Genomic DNA, 27,087 nt, shown 5'->3' with positions numbered 1-27,087 from the left:
CTGCGTGAAGAGTTTGACAGAGCACTGAAAGACCTGAGTCGAAACAAGTCCCCCAGAGTAGACAACATTCAATTGGAACTACTGACGGCCTTGGGAGAGCCAGTCCTGACAAAACTCTACCATCTGGTGAGCAAGATGTATGAAACAGGCGAAATACCCTCAGACTTCAAGAAGAATATAATAATTCCAATCCCAAAGAAAGCAGGTGTTGACAGATGTGAAAATTACCGAACTATCAGTTTAATAAGCCACAGCTGCAAAATACTAACACGAATTCTTTACAGACGAATGGAAAAACTAGTAGAAGCCGACCTCGGGGAAGATCAGTTTGGATTCAGTAGAAATACTGGATCACGTGAGGCAATACTGACCTTACGACATATCTTAGAAGATAGATTAAGGAAAGGCAAACCTACGTTTCTAGCATTTGTAGACTTAGAGAAAGCTTTTGACAATGTTGACTGGAATACTCTCTTTCAAATTCTAAAGGTGGTAGGGGCAAAATACAGGGAGCGAAAGGCTATTTACAATTTGTACAGAAACCAGATGGCAGTTATAAGAGTCGAGGGACATGAAAGGGAAGCAGTGGTTGGGTAGGGAGTGAGACAGGGTTGTAGCCTCTCCCATATGTTATTCAATCTGTATACTGAGCAAGCAGTAAAGGAAACAAAAGAAAAATTCGGTGTAGGTATTAAAATGCATGGAGAAGAAATAAAAACCTTGAGGTTTGCCGATGACATTGTAATTCTGTCAGAGACAGCAAAGGACCTGGAAGAGCAGTTGAACGGAATGGACAGTGTCTTGAAAGGAGGATATAAGATGAACATCAACAAAAGCAAAACGAGGATAATGGAATGTAGTCGAATTAAGTCGGGTGATGCTGAGGGAATTAGATTAGGAAATGAGACACTTAAAGTAGTAAAGGAGTTTTGCTATTTGGGGAGCAAAATAACTTATGATGGTCGAAGTAGAGAGGATATAAAATGTAGACTGGCAATGGCAAGGAAAGCATTTCTGAAGAAGAGAAATTTGTTAACATCGAGTATAGATTTAAGTGTCAGGAAGTCATTTCTGAAAGTATTTGTATGGAGTGTAGCCATGTATGGAAGTGAAACATGGACGGTAAATAGTTTGGACAAGAAGAGAATAGAAACTTTCGAAATGTGGTGCTACAGAAGAATGCTGAAGATTAGATGGGTAGATCACATAACTAATGAGGAAGTATTGAACAGGATTGGGGAGAAGAGAAGTTTGTGGCACAACTTGACCAGAAGAAGGGATCGGTTGGTAGGACATGTTCTGAGGCATCAAGGGGTCACCAATTTAGTATTGGAGGGCAGCGTGGAGGGTAAAAATCATAGGGGGAGACCAAGAGATGAATACACTAAGCAGATTCAGAAGGATGTAGGTTGCAGTAGGTACTGGGAGATGAAGAAGCTTGCACAGGATAGAGTAGCATGGAGAGCTGCATCAAACCAGTCTCAGGACTGAAGACCACAACAACAACATGCACATGCAAAGTGAGGTTTTTCCTATGGTATTTTATTACATTAGGAGACAGGTCTGATGGGTGATAGAAGGATGCAATTACAATTTTATGCCCACCCCTGATACAGAATCTAACCCAAACAGTCTCACATATAGCTTCAATTTCTATTTCAGTGGATTCAAATTTCTTGTTTACTGTGACAAATACATCAACTCCATTTACCATTAGCCTAGCCCTTCGACATATACTTAAATGTTCTCCAAATTCTAGCTGGTATCAATTTCATGTTTCAATCAACTTTATGGTCCTAGTATTATGTGAGCTTCTCTGCTTTTCACAAGTGCTTCAAACTCTGGCACTTTGTTTTGAATGCTTTGGCAGCTAACCGCTGTGATTTTAACACTCTCACCTGTGGGAAGCATTTCTTGTGGTCTTACACTGATACTTTTGGGTTTCCAGGAAGTCATAGCTAGCTCATCACAGAACTTCCAAAGTTTCTGGTTCAGTCATTCCATTTGACTGAGAACCAATGGGTCATGATCAGTTCTGGGGACAATGTTGCAAACTGTGAGCTTCACTTAAACTCAGTGCACAAGGCTGGTCTTCTCAATCTTCTCTGCCAGCCACTCGACTGATACAAGTATGACCACAGAAGCCAGGAGTCAGGCACCATTTGTTCCAACAAGCATTGATTTGCTTGCACCCCGTCCCCTCAATGATTGCTGGAGTAGCCTCTTCAACATGTTGGCTGAGGCCCTCAGGCATACACACTGAGTGCACGTGGTGCCCTTGCCTGTCTCTTGCTGCCATTTCCCTTAGGGGTACCATTGTTCACTGTACATTTGAACTGCTGATGATTAATAGACTCCTACCCTTTTGCATTTGCCTCCTCTTGACACCAGACCACAGAGGCTTCCCTGAAACAGGTGAAGTGAGTCTCACTGGTTCAGTTTCAGTTTCAATGAAGGACAACACCTCCAAATTGTTCGTCAGGCAGGTTGGTATGACACCCTGAGTCCTCTCTGGTCCCAGTCCACCCTATACAAAATACAGCAGGTTGGTGTGACACCCTGAGTCCTCCCTGGTCCCTGTCCACCCTATAGAGAATACCTAGCTCTACCACTCAAATGCTACTCGCGGTCAAGTGGATGAGTAGCAACATATCCATACTTTCTGCAGTGGAGACACAATATACAGAAAAAGATAGTACTTGAGGTACCTCTAGTACCACAGATATACAACACTTAAAAGCTCTTCCAACATGTTAATTTGCAGCAGCTGCCAATTTTTTGAGGGTAGCCAGGGTGATTTCCAGCAGTTTATGAATGTCAAACAAGGCTGCATTTTGGCTGGTGCAATGGACAGTGACCAAATAACTTTAAAATAAGCCTGCTGATTGGCTTTTATATCTATTGAGCTACAAAAATTACTAATTCCCTATAAGAATTGTATCAAATACACAAAATGAGATTTCTATTCAGGCAACAGAAAAATCTGTGGTAAAAGTTACTAATTTCCTAAAACTTTTTGGTGTCAATCGCAGTTATTAGGAAACAAAAATAGAGTTAATTTATGATAAATATAGATCATATACAGGTGTTCATTTGACCTCAAGACATTGAAATAGCTTGACAACTACAAACTGGATAAAAAAAAAGTTATAATTTCAATTTGTCTAATTTGGGGAACATCCAATGATACCACACTCAACCCCCACCCCACCCCATGTGTGAGTGGCAGGGGGAAACTTCAAAGTCTTCACTGAATTATGATTCTACGGAAAAATCTGTATGTGTTTTGTTTGAAATAATTTTCTTCATTTCACTACAGATGGCACTGTAATTGGAGGAATAGAAATGGGTACACAAACATAATTTATGACATGCTACTCATGACACAGCTCTTGGATATCCAATAGCACTTGGGACCCCACCTTGATGCTGTGAGGGTAGGACAGGCCAGTATTACATAACTTTTAATTGGAAACCACATTCACAACATTGTATTCCTCTGATATATCAAACAGAGTACTATTTGACATGCCACCATGGCCATGCAGTGAACTGCCACATATCATAACAGGCAAAACACTGTGATTGGAGCTCATGTACCATGCAGATGTAGAACAGATAGCAGCTCTGAACATTACAGCACTTGCACAGTATTTATTGCTTGCCCACCCACCTATTATTTGGAGAACAGACTTGCAAGTGAATGATGAATGTTGCAATCACAGAAGAAAAAATTGAAATGATCCTGATTTACGGAGAATGTAGGAGAAATGTTGAGGCTGCTATTACCTTGTATACTGAGTGTTTTCCAGAGAAAGCTCACTTTCATTCTTTCTTTTACAAGGTTGCAAATGCCTTTATGTTTGAGGACAGTGAACACACCAGCAAAAGGAAATGAGCAAACATGTTGCAGGAGCAGATAACGAAATAGCCATACTATCGGCATGCCACCACAACCCATGGATAAGCACCTGACAATTATACCATTATTCTGGTATGTCCATAGGTAGTATTGACACAATACTGCATCTTAATAAGTATCATTCATAACACATGTCAATGCATCAAGAACTTCATAGCACTGATTTCCTTAACTCTCAGTTAAGGTTTGTGAATGGCCATGTCAACAAATGCAAAGGACCACCATGTTCTTTGCCAAGGTATTATTTTGCTATGATGCTACACTCACAAATCATGGTAGTGTTAACCAGTGTAATGTTTATTTCTAGAGTGTAGGCAATCCTCACTGTTTACAGCAAGTTGATCATCAATGTCCTTGGTCAGTTAGCAAATGGGGTGGCATCATGGGGAACAACCTCATTGGTCCATATTTTATTGATGGCACATAGAATGGACACAAATATTGAACGTTTTTGAAACAGGAACTACCATATAACTGCAGGATATTGCCCTAGATGTTTGACAAAGTATATGGTTTCGACACGACAGTTGTCCAGTGTGGTATCCAGTTGCAGTGCGGTATCCAATTAAAGCACTGGAGATGTTAGACTGTGTTTACACTGGTTGGTGGGTAGGCAGAGCTGGCCCTTTAACTGGCCTACTAGGTAACTGGATTTGTTATCACTCGATTTCCTTCTGTGGGGATATTTAAAAGATAAAGTGTACCAGCAAGTGCAGACAGGCCATGAAGACACGGTTGCCTGCATCAGAAACGCCTATACTGACATTCCCACAGATATGCTTCTGTCCTGTGTTCGGTCATTTGAAAAGTGGATCATTAAGTGTATTGAAGTTGGCAGTACTATGTTTGAACACTAACTCTAATTCGAAAAGTAAAGTAGTGTTTCCCTCAGGTCACACCCATAGTGGTGAGTCAAGTAGTCCCCTGTTTGATACATCAGAAGAATTCAACATTATGAATGAGGTTTCAAATTAGAAGTTATGACATATTGACCTGTCCTACCCTCGCAGCATGGAGATGGGGCCCATGGGCCACTGGGTATTTGAGGGCTATTGGGTAGAATATTATAAATTACAATTGTGTCCCCCTTTCTGTTTCTCCTATTACAGCGCCATCTTTGGTGAAATGAAGAAAATGCTCCATACAAAACGTATGTAGACTGTGCTGCAGAATTGTAATCAGCTGTAAAAAATGGGGGTTCCCACTGAAGATTTCAAAGTTGCCCCCTGCCACCCATGAACGGCAGTACAAATAGTCACAGGTTTGTTTGACTCATGGTAGAGTGTCACTGAGATCCTGAAAAAACCTGGACTGGCAGCTGTTTGACAGTAGATGTTAACTGTCCTTTGAAAGCCTACTTACAAAGTCTAAAAAACTATCTCAAGTGAGGATTCTATGAACATACTACAATCCCCTATATATCACTACCATTGGGAGTTTAGACTAATCACAGCCTGGGAGGGGCATTCAGTACATAATATAACACATTTTTTCTTAAAGCAGGTTTATTTATTCAGGATTCCTATACACCATATTATTCCCCACTCTTTTGGCTGCAAAGCCAACAACCTTACCACAGTGGTAACACCGTTTCCCAACAGGTCACCAAAGTTAAGCACTGATGGGCTTGGCTAGAACTTGGATTGGTAACCGTCCAGTCTGCCAAGCACTGTTGGCAAGCAGGCAAGCAGGGTGCACTCAGCCCTTATGAGGCCAATTGAGGAGGTACTTGGTTGGTAAGTACTGGCTCCGGTCATGAAAAATGGCAACAGCTGGGAGAGCAATGTGCTGACCACATGCCCCTCCATATCCACACCTGATGTTGCCTGTGGGTTGAGGATGACATTGTGGTTAGACGGTACCATTCGGCCTTGAAGGTCTGTTTGGACAGAGTTTAGCTTTAGTTTTCGACTACAAAATCCTATTTTTAAACTTAAGCTCCATTCAGTGCGATGAACTTACACTATCTTATTGGGATGGCCTATATGAACACATGATACCACTCTATTCGTTGACATCAGAACCAGCATCTTGCTCCCCATGATCCAAGCACAGCTTCCCATGTAGAACGTCCTTCTTTGGGCCAAACAGATGGAAGTCAAGAAGTGTGAGATCCAGGTTGTAGAGGGGGATGAAAAAGAAATGTCCAGTGAAGTTTTATGAGGTCCCCTCAGGTGTGCAGACTTGTGTGAGGCCTTGCACTGTCATAGAGAAGAAGAAATTTGTTTATATTTTTTTAGAGATGGAAACACTGAAGTAGTTCCTTCAGTTTCCTGAGAGTAGCACAATTCACTTCAGCATTGATCATTGCACCATGAGGGAGGACATCAAACAGAATAAACCTTTCAGAGTCCCAGAAGACTGTCGTCATGTCTTTACTGGCTAAGAGTGCAGCTTTGAACTTTTTCTTTGGAGGACAGGTGGTGTGGGCACCACTCCATGGATCGCTGTTTTGTGTCCACTTTGAAGTAATGAACCCACATTTCAGCACCAGTGACAGAGTTCAACATATAATTGTCATGATCAGCCTTGTAATTGGTGAGCAGTTCTACACAGATAGCCTGTCGTTGCTCTTTACAATCTTCTGCTGGCAGCGAGGAACCCAGCGGGCACACACCTTGAGTACCCTAACTGGTGGATGAGTGTGCCAGCACCACCACCAGAGACATCCATCTGAACAGTAAGGTGTTTGATTGTGATCCATCAATCACCTCAAATGAGACTTTCTGCACATTCCAATATTACAGGAGTCACAGTTGTGTACAGCCGGCTGACATGCAGGAGATCGGACAGGTGGGCGCAACCTTGTTGCGATGATGACAGATGCCTCACCCAATGACTCACCTTGGTTTTGTTCACTGCCAAGTCTCCATAGACGTTCTGCAAGCACTTACGAATATCTGCAGTGTGCTGATATTCCACCAAAAGAAACCCAATGACAGCTCTCTGCTTGGGATGCACCTCTGATACAGACTCCATTTTGAAGACGACTTTTATTGCTGCCTCCTATTGGGACTTCATGAAACTGTAGGGGATGAAGTGGAAATACTTCACAATGTGCCACAATAAATTCTGAATTTTTCAACTTAATTTTGAAGAAAAAAAAAATGTTGCATCACTTATTGAACGTCCCTCATAATGCACTCCAATGCACATGGAATACCAGATACCAGGGGACGTATACTTTGCCTTGACTTCATAGTAGTTTTTCAGAATATAGATGTAGCTCTCAAAGTTAACACTCTTTTAACATGAACTATACATGATTTCATCTTTAGTGTGTCTTAAATGACATATTCCATTATTTAATTTTCTTGTTTCTGTCATGTTTTAGGCAATTTCTTTTTTTATTTATTTTCTAGAGCTTGTTGTTTACACATGGGGTGAAGGAAAGAAAGGACAACTTGGCCATGGTGATACAGAGCTGTGGAAGTCACAGCCAGAACCAGTTGAGGCTCTTAAAGGAAAGTCCGTACACAGGTATGTGAATGTTTTTGTGAACTCTGAGATCTTATTTTTGACAAAGCTGTTTATGCTGAAAATATGTTACTTGTAACTGTCATATTCATTTTCAGGTGTCACAAGTATGATTTCTTCCACCTCTCATGATCCTATCTTCCTTATATGAGAAAAAACATATCTCCTGACCTTTGAATGTAAACACATGCTTTTGCTACTGTACCATTTCTACAGTGTCATTTCATCCATGGACCATGATAAAGAAGTAACTTCTACCAAACATAGTATGTCTATCACCAACGTGATTTGCTTGAAAGCAGCATGTTTGTTTCATAAAGCTGGCACTTACACAGCTCACTCATGCTCAACAATGATGCTGCATCACTATAGTATTGTAGGATCTAAAAGAGTGGTAATGGGATGCTGTAGTGAACTTGCTATTTGAAGAAAGCTTCTGATTTTTGCCAACTGAGGACTGGAGCAATACATGACAGTGGAGGAAGCAAGCAAATAAGGTGGAGGAGATGCATAGCTCACGTGCCCCTCCGGCCAGTACTTTTGCTGGTCCCAAGTTTTGATTGATATGATCTGCTGTGTGATAGAAAATAATTCACAAATATGCCCTCTGTGGCTGATTAATAATATTACAGGATAGGATACATATTGCATAAAAACTGTATGAGACATGGGTGTCATATCTTGCACTTATAATAAAACTCTCATCTTGAGTGCAAATATTTCTTTTATTTCTTTCATCCTTAAGTGTTTCATAGGATTTTGTCCTTTTAAAAATGGTGTAATGCCAAAACACATAAGAATGAAAGAAGTAAAATAAATACCTGTGGTCAAGTCGATAGTTTTACTGTAATTACAAGAGTTGTTAGTCACTGTGCTTGTAGACAGTTACATTCTGTTCGTGTAATACAACAACATAATTTTTCACAGTAATATTCATAAATAAACTCTTCTTTACTGCATCCAGTAAAAGAAAGCCTTTTTCTTGCCGTTTCTGGAATTTATAAAATACCTTGTAAATATGGTAGCATTTACATTGGTCAGTTAATATGAACACTCCAGAGAACACTGACACCGCACTAAATACTGTGGTTCCAACAAATATGCTGTTTCTGAATGTGGTCTCACAAACAAACATAAGATTATGTTTAATGAAATGGAAATATTATCTCATGCGCCTACCTACAGGGATTCCATTATCAAAGAAGCTGTTGAGATCAGATTGTGTAACAATGTCTTTAACTGGGATTCTGGCTGCACAATTATTGCTGTAAAGTACTAGAAACTGAAAGGCTACAGAGACACTGACTGAGTGATCCACCATATAATGAAATCAGCATTGCTACCAATGTTGTTCAGACACAAATGTTGATGATCTCTGGTAACATATGGAAGTTACGTAAGTTTGCGATGTTTTCATGACATAATTCTGCTAACTAAATAAATTATATAAAGACCAACTGAAATCTGATGATGAAACCAGAGGAAACTGTCAAAAGTTTAGGATTGAAGTTCAATCTGACATGGCAAGAATGTCATGAAGAATTTATTCTGTTCAGGTAAACTGAATCGTCATGCAAACAAATGTGTGCTCTGCCACCAGCCATCAACTGCATTGCTCAAGCCTCTGGTGTCATAAGACCATTGTAAGTAGTCCTGACATATGTATTAGGTATTTGGTTATTATTCTAGTGTTAATGAAACTCTGACATGTACTACTGCATTGAAAATCTTAAAATTCTTTGCTAATCACTTCACTACATGTTTAACCAATTAATTTTTGTATCAGATCTCATTGTACATTCAGTTTTTCTGTGTATCTTTTTTATTGCACTTACATATAAAGTTAAAATTTATCAGTATACATAGAAAAAATTACAGAAAGCTAATTTTTCATGGGAAGAGAGGGCACAGTTTTGGCAGTTCTACCAGAAGCACAGGAGCTTCTCCCTGTGATTCTGACTAGATTGGGAACTGAACCTGAAATTTAGCTTTAGTAGAGAATCCTCTAATAGATGACACATCCTAGCAAGCTTCTCAGAACAACCAAAAGTTTCAGTGTACATGTTGTTTCCTACACTTCAAAGCTCAGTACATGAGCTTCTGCTAACAACATATAACTAGGGTCAGAAGTTATGGAAGGGAATTATCCAAAGCTGCCTGCAGAGTGGATTCTCTCACTCTGCAGTGGATTGGATGTAGGCCAGATTTAAACACACAAGTCAATCAATGATGCTAAAATAGCTCATATGGTGCAATGAGCATAACAAGCAAGTGTCCAAACTCAACTACATGGTACTACATGGTTTAGGTGATAGCTGAACAGGAATGCAACTGGTTCACTGCAAAAATATTAAGTATCAGTATTACCAAGACTCATGTATACAGTTTCAAACAAACAGAAAAGACCAGGTAGCACCAGAATCAGAGATTCATGGCCCTACAGTAAATGAAAAACAGTGTGTAAACTTTCTTGGTGTACGACTGGATAACAAGTTAAAATTGAGTCAACACATAAATAAACTAATCAGTTAACTCAATTCAGTACATTTTGCTGTTAGAAGTATCAGCATTATGGCCTTAAGACAAGTATGTTGGTTTATTTTGAATTTTTCACTCTCAACTGTCTAAATGAGTCATCTTCCAGGGACAATGCACCTGAAGTAAATGATGTATTTATGCAGAAGCAATCTAAGCATTAATAATATTGCCTCACAGAGATCTCATTAAGGATCTTGGAAATTTACACTTTGTTCCCAGTAAATTTGGTACTTGATAGTATTTATTACTAGTGATAAAAATCTACTTCAGTTTCACTGTGATTTGCACGGTGAGTTACAAAAAAAGACACAAAATTATTTTCAAGTAAACTTTGTTACTTTCTCTAGAGTTCCAAGTAAATTTATACTCTCTCATTCAATCTCCCATCTGACACTTATAAAGAACATTGAAAATTAAAAACATATCAGTACCTCTATAGCCACTTCTTACACGTATTATTTAACTGTCTTGATCAAGAATTTAAATTCCTGTTATTCTACATGGCCTATAGCAATGTTGGTTGCAAATTTACATTGCAAGTAGGGATGTAATGCAGATATGCCTCTTAGTTACAAATCTTGATAGCTACTTTATTTGAGAAACAGCAATGTAAATCAGTAAATGCTAAGCCATATTTGACACAATGACACAGCTTTTTGTGAAAGTGCTGTGCTCTTTTTTTTAATGAAAGTGGACATATTTCTCAAAATAAATATTTTTTTCTAAACCCTTTAGTCTTCTTTGTAATGTTTCTAATCATATTTTTAAAGATTTTGGCTGCACAGCAAGATTTTGTACTGCAGACAGCCCACCTCTGACTCATATGGGATGAGGGATGTAAAATAACAATCAAGAAAAAAAGAAGTCTGTCTGCAATGCTCCAAAGATGGTTGAATGATTCACAGCCAACATATCTGAATACCATAAAGTTTGGTTACGGGTGAATTCTCTTAATTTTATGGAACAATTAACATGCTGTGGGAACAGGATTCTTATATATTTAGAAATTTTATGTCATCAACAAATTTGAAGTTTTTGTCTTTTTTTTTCAAGGGGAAGTGGTAGTATTGATTTTGATGTAGTTTCCATAGCTGAAGTTGTTTCAGAAGCTATTAAAAATGTTTTTGCACTAGAGTTGATAGCATTTATGTTAATGGATACTTCACTGCATCTCTGTGTTTCCAGGGGTAATGGCTTGGCTGAGCACTAAATTGTGCTGACAGTTTGTAATCAATTTACTTAAAATACTGTGAATTCCTTTCATGTCTATCTTACTTTAAAATAATATAGCTTACTGGTACTTTGTTAAACCTTCACAAGTACTTTTAGCAAAGAAGTGATTAATGATATACAACACAGATCATACAAAGTATTATTCAGTTTGTTTCATTATATAATCTAGAATGTAACTGAAATTACAGGAAAATTCTTTTAGGGTCAATTATATAAAATGATTTGCACAAAAATGAATTATAATCAAGCTTAAATCTGAAATCTGCATTGTGCTAAAATTACTATCAGATTATTTTGGTGTGAAGTAGGATCAAATATGACTAGCAAAATTTCACAGATTGAGTCAAAACTCATACACTGTTGAAACTGGAAATAACTTTTTCAATCTGTAAAGCTAGGTTAAGGATAACATTGACACTGTCAGTAATTAGTGCAGATAGTGAATACTGCCATAAGAGCACATGCAGAGGACTCCTAATTGATGTAAAAATGTTTAAAGGCATTTCATGGATACTTAGTGGCAGAGTGAGAAAGGGAATTTTCAACTGTTTACAGTGAACAGTCTCATATATGTAGTTTGAAATGACAGCAGTAAATAATGACTGAATCTCTCTTACAACAATTGTATCTAGAAATGAATACCAGTATCTATATAGTTTCTATTAAATTTTTAACTACCAAACATGTGCTTAAATTGCTAAGAAACTGGAAATAACTTTTTCAGTCTGTAAAGCTAGGTTAAGAAGAACATTGGAACTGTCAGCAATTAGTGCAGACAGTAAATACAGCCATAAGAGCACACCTAGATGGAGAGAAATAGTAAGCATGTACCCTTTATTTCAATAGTGAACACCTGTTCATTGGCTGTTTCCTAAAAAGATGTCTCTCAGTTGATCAGTGGTTACATGCTGGACTATGATACTGTAGGGTTGGGGCTGAAATGCGGCTCACAGTTAACATTTCTTTCACTTACCACTTCTTTTATGTTTGAAAATGTTCACTAATGTGCAAAATGCCAAGTATTGTTGTGGTTTGGCAACAAAAGTTAAACTATTGGTCCCTACACATCTGCATGGGTAAGTATATTCACAGATCTGGAGAAGGCAATGGCACACCACCTCAAAAATGACTATGCCCAGTAAATCATTGTGGTAGTCAAACCAAGACCAATGCAATCACAATGACTCTTAATGTCTGGCTGCAAATGGTCCAGAAAATAATGTTCCTGTGACACCTCCATCTTATTATGAGCCTGCAATGCCTCCAAAACTAGTTAAAGGAGTAATAAATTGTACCAAATTAAAAAAAAAAAAAAGCTGACTGCATCTCAAATATAAATAAACCACAAATTTAAAACATTCACAATGGGTATAATGATAATTTGACTTTACTTTTTATCCTGCTACTATTTATAATATTTTGACTGACCTTATCTTAAGATGTCCCCACTGGACTTGGTAACTTGAAGGAAGGAAGATTTCCATTTCCACCTGTGACTGTACATTATGATGGCCTGAAATGGTGAGCTTCAAAACTGACACAGTGTGTGTTTTGAGTTGTATATGCTATAATGTTTTCAAGGGATGATTTTCTGTCACGAAGTTCTCCAATGGAGACATTTATCAAGAAAGCAAGATGTACCATGAACTTTAATCCCTTGTGCTAGAGTCAGGAGTTTCTCAAATTTGCTGATATGTGAACTGCAGTTTTAATTACAAAACAAGTATACAGGGACAGTTTTCATAATGATCCTTTATGAAAGTTTGTAATTGTATTCTGGGCTACGACTCTGATTTTTAGCTACTATTTACCAGTAGTAATGGTATAACAACTCAAGTGTCCTTAAGTATCTCTCCCTGACAGCACAAATGTTCATCCAGTCTTACAAAGTGGTGTATGTGAAATGTGCTTCTAAGAGAAAAATGAGCCATAAGCCTAGCTAAACTACCAATTGTACCCGAAGGAATTTTACACATTGCATTTCATTTAATAGAGGACCATAAATCACTAATTCTGGTGCTACCAGGTCTTTTCTGTTTATTTCAAACTGTATACATGATTCTTTGTAATACTGATACTCACACTATTTGCAGTGAACCAGTTGCATTCCTTTTCAGCTATCATCTGAGGTATGTAGGGTGAGGCTGAGTTTGGACACTTTTTTATTATGCTTGTTTTACTGGCAAAAAATTTTTAAACTGTCTCAGTTTTTTATTTATGTTTTTATGTTACTTTACAGGAGTTTTCCAATCCTTCATTTATTATTATTATTATTATTTTATTCTGACTTTGGTTGTGGGAGGAACTGCTCTCTGGCACTCGCAAACTTCCCATTGACGTTATGTACTGCTACTAATTTTTCTTTTGAATACCTTGCATCACACTTTTGATTTAAAAAATTATCCCAAGATGAAGTATCTAGGCAACAGATATTTACCTTCACAAGTCACATGCATCTCTGCTACTTTTCCTCCCATTTCTTTCTTTTCCTCACACTGCTACACAGTAACAACCCTTTAATATGGAAGTTTGTCTTTTAGTACAGGTATAGTAATTCTTCTTAAATTTTATGCAAAGTTGCTCATCTCTATCATAATATTGTTACATTCCATCCTGGATTTTCCTTAGTTTCAATAAAGGAGAGATAAGTATGTAGACAAATTTAATACTTAGGTACTGCTGATGATCTTGAACACTTTCATTACAGAGTTGGAGCAGGAGATGGCTACAGTGTATTTGTAAGTGACTCTGGAATGCTAATGACATGTGGAGATGGCACATTTGGTTGTTTGGGTCATGGTGACTGGAATAATTGCTTGCGACCAAAGCTTGTTGGTACGTAGTATAATCCATATGTAATTTCAGTAGAAAACTCTGATGGTTACATCTCACTGAACATGTCAGCAAGCACTGTTATATATTGCAGGATGGCTGTGTTCAGATCTGCTACTTGTAACTCTAAAAAATCCCAGTAATCTACTTCACCTGTGCATATTTCTCAACCAAATGATTCAGAGATAATTCTTTTCTGTCTTTAATAATGTAGGAAAAGACATGTCAAGTTGCAGACAGACACAATTAAAAGACACTTACATATAAAGTGTTTGGCCACAGCCTTCATCAGTAAAAGAGAGACAACACACCATTTGCTTACACACAAGCAAGGAAACCTCATGCACACACAACTGTCAATTCCAGCATCTTGGGTCAGCATTCCATTTCGAGATGCTGGAATTGGCAGTTGCTGTGCAGTGCTTGCTTGTGTCTGTGAATAATGTGCGCATCTCTCTTTTACTGATAAAGGCTGTGGGTGAAATCTTTATGTAAGTGTCTTTTAATTGTGCCTGTCTGCAACTTGACATGTCTTCTTTATGGTAAGTAGCAATCTGTCTTTTCCAACACTGTTGATATTCCTATGTGGAGTTTCCATTGTTTGACTTTTCTATCATTGTTTGATTGATACATTTGTATGAACAAACAGCATTTTTTTTTTGTTCTATGTGATACAGCCAGAACAACATGTAACTTTTCTTATAAGCACTGCCACATGAACAAGACTGCCCAAAGATACCCATGGAGTGAATACACAGTAACGACTTCTGTTTAGAAAAAGTGACAAAAAGCAGATTTCAGAGTACCTGTTGGCTCAACACAAAAGTTTTGTCTCAAGTACTGATAGTGTTGAGGATCAGTGGACAAAGTTCAAAACCATCGTACAATATGCGTTAGTTGAGTATGTGCCAAGCAAGATCGTAAGAGATGGAAAAGAGCCACCGTGGTTCAACAACCGAGTTAGAAAACTGCTGCGGAAGCAAAGGGAACTTCACAGCAAACATAAACATAGCCAAAGCCTCGCAGACAAACAAAAATTACGCGAAGCGAAATGTAGTGTGAAGAGAGCTATGCGAGAGGCGTTCAATGAATTCGAAAGTAAAGTTCTATGTACTGACTTGGCAGAAAATCCTAAGAAATTTTGGTCTTATGTCAAAGCGGTAGGTGGATCAAAACAAAATGTCCAGACACTCTGTGACCAAAATGATACTGAAACAGACGATGACAGACTAAAGGCAGAGATACTAAATGTCTTTTTCCAAAGTTGTTTCACAGAGGAAGATTGCACTGTAGTTCCTTCTCTAGATTGTCGCACAGATGACAAAATGGTAGATATCGAAATAGACGACAGAGGGATAGAGAAACAATTAAAATCGCTCAAAAGAGGAAAGGCCTCTGGACCTGATGGGATACCAGTTCAATTTTACACAGAGTACGCGAAGGAACTTGCCCCCCTTCTTGCAGCGGTGTACCGTAGGTCTCTAGAAGAGCGTAGCATTCCAAAGGATTGGAAAAGGGCACAGGTCATCCCCGTTTTCAAGAAGGGACGTGGAACAGATGTGCAGAACTATAGACCTATATCTCTAACGTCGATCAGTTGTAGAATTTTGGAACATGTATTGTGTTCGAGTATAATGACTTTTCTGGAGACTAGAAATCTACTCTGTAGGAATCAGCATGGGTTTCAAAAAAGACGGTCATGTGAAACCCAGCTCGCGCTATTCGTCCACGAGACTCAGAGGGCCATAGACACGAGTTCACAGGTAGATGCCGTGTTTCTTGACTTCCGCAAGGCGTTTGATACAGTTCCCCACAGTCGTTTATTGAACAAAGTAAGAGCATATGGACTATCAGACCAATTGTGTGATTGGATTGAGGAGTTCCTAGATAACAGGACGCAGCATGTTATTCTCAATGGAGAGAAGTCTTCCGAAGTAAGAGTGATTTCAGGTGTGCCTCAGGGGAGTGTCATAGGACCGTTGCTGTTCACAATATACATAAATGACCTGGTGGATGACATCGGAAGTTCACTGAGGCTTTTTGCAGATGATGCTGTGGTGTATCGAGAGGTGGTAACAATGGAAAATTGTACTGAAATGCAGGAGGATCTGCAGCGAATTGACGCATGGTGCAGGGAATGGCAACTGAATCTCAATGTAGACAAGTGTAATGTGCTGCGGATACACAGAAAGATAGATCCTTTATCATTTAGCTACAAAATAGCAGGTCAGCAACTGGAAGCAGTTAATACCATAAATTATCTGGGAGTACGCATTAGGAGTGATTTAAAATGGAATGATCATATAATGTTGATTGTCGGTAAAGCAGATGCCAGACTGAGATTCATTGGAAGAATCCTAAGGAAATGCAATCCGAAAACAAAGGAAGTAGGTTACAGTACGCTTGTTCGCCCACTGCTTGAATATTGCTCAGCAGTGTGGGATCCGTACCAGATAGGGTTGATACAAGACATAGAGAAGATCCAACGGAGAGCAGCGCGCTTCGTTACAGGATCATTTAGTAATCGCGAAAGCGTTACGGAGATGATAGATAAACTCCAGTGGAAGACTCTGCAGGAGAGACGCTCAGTAGCTCGGTACGGGCTTTTGTCAAAGTTTCGAGAACATACCTTCACCGAAGAGTCAAGCAGTATATTGCTCCCTCCTACGTATATCTCACGAAGAGACCATGAGGATAAAATCAGAGAGATTAGAGCCCACACAGAGGCATACCGACAATCCTTCTTTCCACGAACAATACGAGACTGGAATAGAAGGGAGAACCGATAGAGGTACTGAAGGTACCCTCCGCCATACACCGTCAGGTGGCTTGCGGAGTATGGATGTAGATGTAGATGTAGATGTAGACTTCAGCAATACACACTTCCTTAGGAAGTACAAAAGAGAGGATATACCTTTTTATCAAAAGGAATATTCATTCAAGAAAACTATAAAATAAAGATATAGAACTGCTGACAAGTACTTATCTTGTGGAGGTGAAATTTCTATTCTAGGATTTAACAGCCCTTTCCTCAGGGAGGAGGAAGAGGTAGGTTGGGGAAGGTTGAAAAGGAAATGCCTACCAGCATTCAATCCCCAAAATAAGAAGGACCAACCTATTGTGGGGGCAAAGGGAAATTAAGATCTCTTTACTAAAGTTAGCACAGTGCTTACCCCTGTACTACCTGTGACTAACGTCTCTGACACCTCCCACCCCTTTTCAACTTTTTTTCAACTGATGAGACCCAGTCATTTTGGAGTCACTGTTACCTGCCCTTATTTTGTAAGCTTCTCTAACCCATCCATCTCTCCTCCCTGAGGAAGGAACTGTCAGTTCCAAAAGCTTGGGTGGCGTATTTTCTATTCCGTCTGTTGATTGTGCTGAAATGTTGTCTCCTGAAGGTAAGTATGGTCAGTAACTCTGTCTCATAATTTAATTGTATATACACATTTCCAGAGAGCCAACTATGAATGTCAGAACTGAAAAATGTGGTCATGTGCATAATACACTGCTGGCCATTAAAAATTTCAAACACCATAAAGATGACATACAAGATGTGTGAAATTGGCATGATGTGTGATACATGCCTTGATATGCAAATGATTAGTGTTGCAGTACACTCACACAAAACTGGTATTATTAACACCATATACTTTTTGTGTATAAGGATAGATTATACAGCAGTTTTCACATTCAGAACTTCCATTTGAATCATGGTCGTTTGTGAGGAGATTGTGTTATGCCTTATGTAAGAAGGAGAAATGTTTACCAACATGTTAGAATTTGAAAGCGACAGGATCATGGTGTGTCAGGACTGTGCTTTATTGTTCCACAAAATTGCTGATTGAGTTGGGCAGGATCCCTCACTGTCATGCAAAAATGGAATTGGGTTCAGGAGGACCATACTCAACACCATGCAGGGTCTCAACAGCCCCATGCATCTAGCAACTGAGAGGACAGGCCAGCTGTTTGCTTGGCTATTCAGGATTGTACAGTCATTTTATATAACTTGAGTTAATAAATACGATTGTCTGCAGCAACAAAAGCATCCACGTGTAAAGTGTGACTATATGTGGAACAACACAGACTATCAAAATGGCAATCCATTCACACAGCAGCAGAGAGAGGTACCCTGACAGTGATGTGCCCAATGGCAATACTGGATGCAGGAATGGCACCATGTCATCACTTCAGGTATGTCCCAGTTCTGTGTAGAGCCTCAAAGTAGACAGCACCTTTATGTGGGGGCTTCAAGGTACTATGTTATAGCCATGACAAATCATCAACAGTGGGAATTATAACGTCTGAAGAGCAAAAATCAATTGAGGCCAGAAGACAAGCTAGAACATCAGTTGAGCATATAATCAAGAGTTCAAATGAAAAGAGATTTCCCTAAACATGCAAATGTCTAAGCGGCCAAATATCCACATGTCAAGCTGCTAAGCTAGTAAATGCATAACTAACACGAGTCAGTGGCTGCCTTAACTTGGCACCTAAGGAACAAGTAGCTGTCTATAGAACACACGATGTGGGTACCACATGTCGACAGCCATTGTATCCAGAGTGCTGGCTGCCGACATCATTGGTTGCGCGTCCTCCATTGCCATGGCATTATTGGCAGGTGTGGATACCAAATCCATCTCCTCTTTAGTGGGCACATAAGGGCAAAAGAGCCCAGGTCTATGTCTTAAATGTCTGAGGAGGGAAGAGGGAGAAACTGAAAGCACAGCCAGCAGTTCAAAGTGTAGTAACTGTTCTTTGTCGTGTTCAAGGGACTGCAGAGGTGGCATTGGATTGAGTGGTTCAAGCTCTATTGGTTGCTCCACCTGCAGTGTGGAAGAGGAATGTGATGTGATCTTAATCATTTTCAGGGTGCAGGGGTCCTGTTGCCTCATATTTGAGGGAAATGGGGGGAAGGGGGGGGGGGACTGATGTTATCCATACAAAGTGATGACCTGAAGGTGGCTTCTGAAGTGGTGGCAAATTATGCTCCTGTAATGGCCGTAATTGATTTCTGTGTCTCATGCACCTATTGTCCCTAACTGTAACCTCAAATAGCTGGCAACCCCTGTACTGGACTGTCACCCCTGCTGTCCATCCCAGTTGACGTCAATACATGTGGACCCAAACCAACACACCCTTCCAGAAATGAGGCATACAATGGAACTGCTGAAGGTGGGGGGTAGGACACAAAAGATTAAATAACCTATGGGGCTGTTGTCCATGCAGGAGCTATGCTGGGCTACACCCAATTACCATGATGGTGGGTACATGGCTAAGAAGTGTGAAAGAGCCTCCTCTTCTGGCATAGTTTGCACTGCCTTTCTAATTTGGGTCTTACAAGACTGGACCAGCTGCTCTGCCATGCTGGATACCATTGAAACTACATAAGGCCTGAAATTCTGACATCGTTAACTGGGAGCCATTGTTAGAGACCAAGGTGACTGGTACATCATCTATGGCAAAAATAGTTGTGAGCACTCTGTGCTTGTGGGTATCCATGCTGTATATGGGAAGTTTGACAGGCATCCACCAGTATCAACCACATCTCCCCAAGAAAGGGACTGGCAAAAGTCCTCTTGTACTCTATTCTATAGCTAAGCTGGTTGAGACCACAACAAAACTTTCTGGAGAGGGTTCGCTTGGCTCTGTGGACAGATATGACACTGCACATCTGATATGGGTGCTTATTGCAGGCCAATATACATGCTACTTTCATGTGAGACACTCCCAGTGAGAAGAATGCAACAAGTGAAGGATGCATGGTTGAAGTCACAGAAATACTACCGTTCTCCATTGTAAGCAACATTACTCCCTGATGTACATTGAGCTGGAATTTTTACTGAAATAAGATCAAAAATTAGGATGGGCATCCTTAAGAGGATGTACAGACCATCCTGAACAAACTACTTTAGCAGTGCTGCACAACACTGGGTTGTGACTTGTGGATACCACTGCTTCCTTGGTGATGATGGAAAAATCATGCAGAATCATTTGTAATGCATCATTAAACACAAAATAAACTATAAAACCTCATTTTGGGATCCATGAGCAACCTGGACAACACATCACTGGTCACATGCTGTGTGGTGGGCCAAAAATGTATACCATAAAAATAATTGGTAATAAATAGCACCCAATGCTGCAGTCCTTGAGCTGGCTTATTAGAGAAGCCAGCCGTATGGCTGAACAATGATACCAACAGTTAATCATTCATTACTAAGTGAAATTTTGAGCCAGACAGGAAAATGTGAAACTTCTTTAACATCAAAGACTATGGCCACTGCCTCTTCCCTGTTTGGGAGTAATTCTTTTGGGCAGCTGAGAGGGTCTTATATGCAAAAGCAATCAGCTGTTCTGACCTGTCCACATTTTTGTGGGGCAGTATGGCACTGATCCCATACTGTGATGCATCAGTAGCCTGTGTTAGGCTTTTCTTGAGACCAAATAGTAAAGCAAGGACCGGTGAGTAACCAAAGTTTTAACTGCGTAAAAGCATGCTGAAAAATGTTGGACCAAACAAATTTTACACCTTTCTTACAAAACTGATTCAGAGGTTGTGAGACCCCTGATGCATCTGGTATCAATTTGTTGTAATTTACCTTGACAAGGAATTACTGCAGCTCCTTTAAAGTTCCAAGGGGCAGGCAGTTCATCAGTTGCTGCAACATGGTCATCAAGTAGTTTAATGCCTTCCCTATTTAAGACATGCGCTAAATACTTGACACCAGTTGTAAAAAAAGTACACTTTTCCAACTTACAATGCAAACCACTATCCTTCACTGCCTGAAACAATGACAGTAAGTTTTGTTGATATTCTTCTGGGTGGCATCTGTGACTATTAAATCATCCAGGTAAGTTGCACACTTTGGGAATGGCAAACTTTCTGCTCAGTAAAATGCTGAAAAATTCCTGGAGCTGATGCAACACAAAAAGATAACTTGGTAAATTTTTAGAGGCCAAATGGTGTATTAATAATGAGCACCTGCTGTGACTTACTATCAAGGGCCAACTGCTGATAGGCATCTCGCAAATCAGTCTTTGAAAAATAGTGTCCACCAGCCAGCTGCATAAATAAGTCCTCAATGCAAGGAATTGTATAAACCTCCACTTCACTCTGGGTATTAATTGCAGTTTTGAATTTGTCACACAGGTGAATTGCCCCTCAGGGTTTTTTAACCGCAACTAATGGCATTGCTCACTGACTTGATGCTACAAGCAAAATAACCTCTAAGCCCTGGAGTTTGTCTAATTCAGCTCTCATGCCAAATGTCAAGTATGGCAAAACTTAGGGGGCGTGGAAGGATTAAGTTGAATATTGGTCAGGAAATCTCTTGCTTTACCCAATGTTGGCTCAAACAGCTGTTTATGGAGCTGCAAAAGCAACTCAAGGCCATGAAAAGGAATGGCTGAAGACACTAAATTATTGTGATCAGTAATTTAGAAATCATGATATAAAAGAATCCAGCCCAAAAGTATTCAACACCGAGGTGGAATTGGATACTAATAATGTTACTTGGCTTCTCACATTTTTATTTTTTACCCTGCAACTGGTTGATCTCTAAACAGCATATGTTGGTGGCTATAGAAGATCACTGTTTTGGAAACTGCTTGTGACCTATTGATCCCCAGATACGTAGCCACAATGATCAACAAGCTGCAGCCCCAATATCAAGCTGAAACTCAACAGATCATCCCAAAATAAACAATTGCAACTCAAGCACATGAGCCATCTGCCAGATGTGAGCTTGATGTGGAAAGCACATTAATAGAAAACTGGTCAACATTGCGAACAGGACATTGCATAGCACAAATGGTAGCAATATGGCCACTGTGGTTGTTTTTGTACCAAAATTAATTTAAATGCAGACATTTTCACCACTTATGTTAGATGAGGTAACTGGAGAAAGCCCTAGAATCTAAGGAACTGCCCAATGCTGAGAGAGGATGAGCATTACTGTCTGCTACAGAAGTCCAAGAATTGCAATGACCACTGTGCAGTTTGCAAGAAAATCAGTCTGTCAGCAGAGAAATCTGATTTCTGGCATCCACTGTATTAAGGTGCTTAACAGGGCATGGTGAGACCACTTCTTAACAACTAAAGGTGACCCAGGCACATCAGACCCCGGGAATGAGACCCTGCTGTGTTACCTGACAATGTGCTGTGGGAATAACTACAATACACTTCCGCTACTTGGCATTCATCAACAAAAGCTTCCTGAGCCACTGCAGATAGCTCATATTACCATACTAACTGTGTCACATCAGCTAGAGAAGGGTCAGACAACTCTAAGACCTTCACTTGAAATGACTTACCTGGAGCCAAGTGAATCTCCATAAGGTATGCCAAACTGACTACAATTGAACTTACAATCACCAAACAAACTCTGGAATTCCACTATCCATTCCATGTATAACTCATTAACCTGCTTTCATTGCTGATTTAACTGAAGCCACACTACCACAACATGTGATTTATGCTCAAAACATGCAGCCAAGGCCATACACAACTCATCAAATTTCAGTGAAGCGAAGTCCGCAGCATACAAAGCTTTTGTACCTAATTATAAAGAAAGAAACTCAAAGAGAGTAGGTGTGCATTCATATTTACTGGTTGAATCACTTTTTTTACCTTGTGGAAGAGTGAGAATTGTCTCAGGTAGCTGCCCCATCTCTGTGTACCAACAGCAAAAGGTGCAAAAGCCAGAGGGAGCAAAAGGTCCAAAAATCAGAGGGGGCTGGAATCAGTGGCATTTGTTGCCATGGTTGCACTCATGAATATCTGCAGATGCTCAGCATGTAATTGCTACTGCTGCTGTTGCTGTTGTTGCAATTGCAGCTGTTGCTACCATAAATCCGTAAATAAGTCCTCCATTATGATGCAACCCAACCAATAACTGCATGAGTCAGACTCATCATCACTTTACTATATCTTAGGAATGCCAAGCTCTCAGCAAATTATAATGCCCAAAGAGAGAGAAAAAAAAAAAAAAACAATCAAGACCAAAAACACAAGTGAGAATGTCAGCTGTTCATGTAATCAAGAGCTAAACAAGAAGACATTCACTTTAAGATACAAATGATTAAGTGACTGAATATCCACATGTCAAGCTAGTAAACATATGACTGACTTGAGTCAATGCCCCGTTCTTGGTGTCTCAGAAACCAGATGCTGTCTCCAGTACACACGATGGAGGAGGCATTTCCTATTGACAGCCATCATATCCAGTTTGTTGGCTGATGACATCGTAGGTTCCTCCATTGCCATGGCATTATTGGCAGGCACAGATACTAAAGAAATAGAACAAATGTTACTAGATCGTATTCTTCACTGTCACACAGAATCAGCAGACTGAATGTTCCTCATGCATCCTGAACTGTGTCAATACAGTGAGTGCTCATGTTGCCTTTGCTTGCACAGCCTCCATATCTCTCGCTAATTGAAAACATCTGCTCATGGGTTGCCATGAGACTGGCAAGACCCCACTTACCTAACCAGGTTAGAGCCATTATTGGAAGGTACATGTATTAAATTTCTCTCCCTGTGTACCAACAAGTACCTACAGATTTTGTCATGTATTCTTCCTGCTATATAGTACCATGCACAATAAGCAACTTTTCATTTTTGCTATATTTCTTGGTGTTACAATTTTAATGACCAGCAGTGTATGTGTGTATGATATAATTACTGACTCCGGAAAGGCAATTATGCCAGTTATTTCAATGGTAGTTAAATGTGGAAGACAGGTAACTTGTGAGTGCATCACAAGAAAAGTAATGAAACAGCCTTACAGAATATCATAACGTAAGGCTATCTAAAGTCAGATATAAAAAAGTTTCTTTTATTGTACAAAAATCACTTAGTTTGAAAATATTACTTGATGGGCTCCTGTACAACAAAAGTTTTAATTGTCATCCAATGGATCACAATTAAGCACTAACCAGTAGCAGGCTATGATCTTGTTTTGTGGCAGTAAAGCTTCTTATTGACTATTAATTTGTCAAGTGTCACCTAAAATCAATTCAGCAATGACCCTACAACTCTATAATTTTCATTGTGTCTTAGGTAGCTGCACATATGAACAGCTCTGATGTTAGAATTGTAACACTTTGCAAAGAATACAGCAAAATACTGAAGCAAGTAATCAAAACAACGAAGCAGCTTTATTATGAGGAAAAGATTATTACATCAGGCAACACAATAAAAACTGTGTGGGGTATGGTGAAGACAGAGATAGGCGGTGCCAAAAAGGAAGAGGAACAGATAGCTCCAAAAATAAATGAGACTTTGGTAACAAGTACTAGTAGTGTTGCAAACCTCTTAAACAAGAACTTCATTTCTGTTACTGGCAGCTTGGGGTTATAAGGTTTGGTGATAGGACAATGGAGTACCTGAGAACAGTCTTCAAAAATAGCTTCAGTAAAATGGAAATGACACTCACATCTCCCAAAGAAGTAGCATTCATCATAAAATCCTTAAAATCTAAGTATTCCAGTGGGTATGATAATATATCAATGAAGTTATTAAATAGTGCTGCTATGAGTTCAGTTCTATCTTAAGTTATTTGTGTAATCAATCTCTTATCAGTGGAACATTTCCAGACTGGCTAAAATATGCTGAAGTTAAGCCTCTTTACAAGGAGGGGGATAAAGAGATACCAACAAACAGTCAACCAATTTCACTTCAGCTGTCTTTCTCAAAAATATTTGAAAAGATTGAGTTCAAGCGTCTCCTTAAGCACCTGACTGCAAATAGCATATTGTCCAAGTCACAGTTTGGATTTCTGAAGGATTCTGATATAGAGAAAGCTTTTTACACTTGCAGTGAGAATGTCTTAATTCATTAGATAATAAATTAGAGGCTACTGGCATTTTCTGTGACCTGTCACAAGCATTTGAAAGTGTAAACCACAGCATTCTCTTACGTAAATTAGAATATTATGGTGTCACCGGCAATGCTGCAAAATGGTTTGATTCTTATCTGTCTAATAGGAAACAAAGGGTGTCATTGTGAAATACCTGTGCAGTAAGCAGTCTGTCTTCATCTGACTGGGAATTAAGTACATATGGTGTTCCTCAAGGTTCCATCTTGGGTCTATCGCTTTTTCTTGTGTACATTAATGACCTCTCATCTGTTACATTGTCATATGCTAAGTTTGTTTTGTTTGCATATGATACAAACATTGCAATAAGTAGCAAGTCAGGTACAGATTTAGAAATAGCTGCTATTCAAATTTTCACTGACATTAATAAGTGTTTAATAAGTGTTTAATTCACTGTCATTAAACTTCGAGAAGACCTGCTATATGCAGTTCAGAACCTGTAAGAGATTTCCTTCCAGAATGAGTATAACATATGAAGACATGCAGTTCAAAGAGGTTGACAGTGTTAAATTTCTGGTCTTACAACTTGATAAAAAATTCAGTTGGGAAGGGAATAGCACAGAATTGCTTAAGTGCCTCAACAAGTCTGTATTTGCTGCGAGAATGATGTCAGATGTAGGAGATATAAATATAAAAAAACTTGCATACTTTGCTTACTTTCATTCTATTATGTCATATGGGATCATATTCTGGAGCAACTCATCAAACTGAGCAAAAGTTTTTAGGGTGCAAAAGTGTGTGATAAGAATCATTTGTGGTGTAAATTCAAGAACATCTTGTAGAAACCTGTTCAATGAACTTTGTATTCTAACCACTGCTTCTCAGGATATTTGTTCCTTAATGAAATTTGTTGCAGGTAATACACCTCTATTCCCAACCAATAGCTCAATACATTGTATCAATTCTAGGAATAAGAGCAATCTACATAAAGAACTAAAATCACTTACCTTGGTCTAAAAAGGGGTCCAATATTCAGGAACACACATTTTCAATAAATTGCCAGCATCCATTATAAACTTGGTTTCAGATAAAGCACTGTTTAAACAGAGTCTGAAAGACTTTTTGATAGGCAATGCCTTCTACACCATAGATGAGTATCTTAACAGAGACTGTTAAGCCAGCTTAAGTAAAAAAATCTGTTAGATTTTAGTTTTGACAAAACTTGGTCTCAACAGCCAGGATTAGGTATTTTGTGTATGATAAATTTATTAATAGTGAAGATCAGTATTTCATTCTGACAGTGTGTTAGTTCTGTAAATATTAGCTGTTCCAGTTTACTGCATTGTATTAACCTATTTGACTACCTCCTGACAAATGACCAGGGTAGTACTATATACAAATGTTTCATGTTTTTATGTTATACTTTCTGACATGTTCCACATCCACAAGAATAATCTCATTTTTTGGGTCTATGAAATGAAAACTGAATCTAACCTAATCTAATCTAATCTGTGGTCATATCTGGATCATTCCAGTGATTGGCAGAGAATGTTGTGCAGATTAATCTGGTTCACATGGTTTCAATCAAAATCAAATAAGGGTAATGCAGGAATAGGTTTAATAATGAACAGGAAAATAGGAATTCAGGTAAGCTACTACAAACAGTATAGTGAATGCATTATTGTGGCCAAGATAGATACGAAGACCATGCCTACCCCAGTAGTACAAGTTTATATGCCAACTAGCTCCACAGATGATGAAGAGATTGATGAAATGTATGATGAGATAAAAGAAATTATTCAGATAGTGAAGGGAGATGAAAATTTAATAGTCATGGGTGACTGGAATTCGATAGTAGGAAAAGGGAGAGAAGGGAACGTAGTAGGTGAATATGGATTGGCGGGAAGAAATGAAAGAGGAAGCCGCCTGGTAGAATTTTGAACAGAGCATAACTTAATCATAGCTAACACTTGGTTCAAGAATCATAAAAGAAGGTTGTATACATGGAAGAATCCTGGAGATACTGACAGGTTTCAGATAGATTATATAATGGTAAGACAGAGATTCAGGAATCAGGTTTTAAATTGTAAGACTTTTCCATGGGCAGATGTGGGCTCTGGCCACAATCTATTGGTTATGAACTGTAGATTAAAACTAAAGAAACTGCAAAAAGGTGGGAATTTGAGGAGATGTGACCTGGATAAACTGAAAGAACCAGAGGTTGTAGAGAGCTTCAGTGAGAGTATTAGGGAACGATTGACA

General features: G+C 39.1%; 1 protein-coding gene across 1 annotated transcript in view; it reads left to right on the top strand.

The window, feature by feature from the left end:
• Positions 1-27,087, top strand: part of LOC126176677 (serine/threonine-protein kinase Nek8) — a 306,561-nt gene that overhangs the window by 145,130 nt on the left and 134,344 nt on the right. The window contains exons 13-14 of the mRNA XM_049923838.1: positions 7,285-7,402; positions 13,878-14,005. Of these exons, the coding sequence (XP_049779795.1) occupies positions 7,285-7,402; positions 13,878-14,005 (246 nt within the window). The remainder of the gene's footprint in view (positions 1-7,284; positions 7,403-13,877; positions 14,006-27,087) is intronic.

This window comes from Schistocerca cancellata, chromosome 3, assembly GCF_023864275.1.
Source record: "Schistocerca cancellata isolate TAMUIC-IGC-003103 chromosome 3, iqSchCanc2.1, whole genome shotgun sequence".
NCBI lineage: Eukaryota > Metazoa > Arthropoda > Insecta > Orthoptera > Acrididae > Schistocerca > Schistocerca cancellata.
This window is presented reverse-complemented; position numbering and strand designations above follow the sequence as displayed.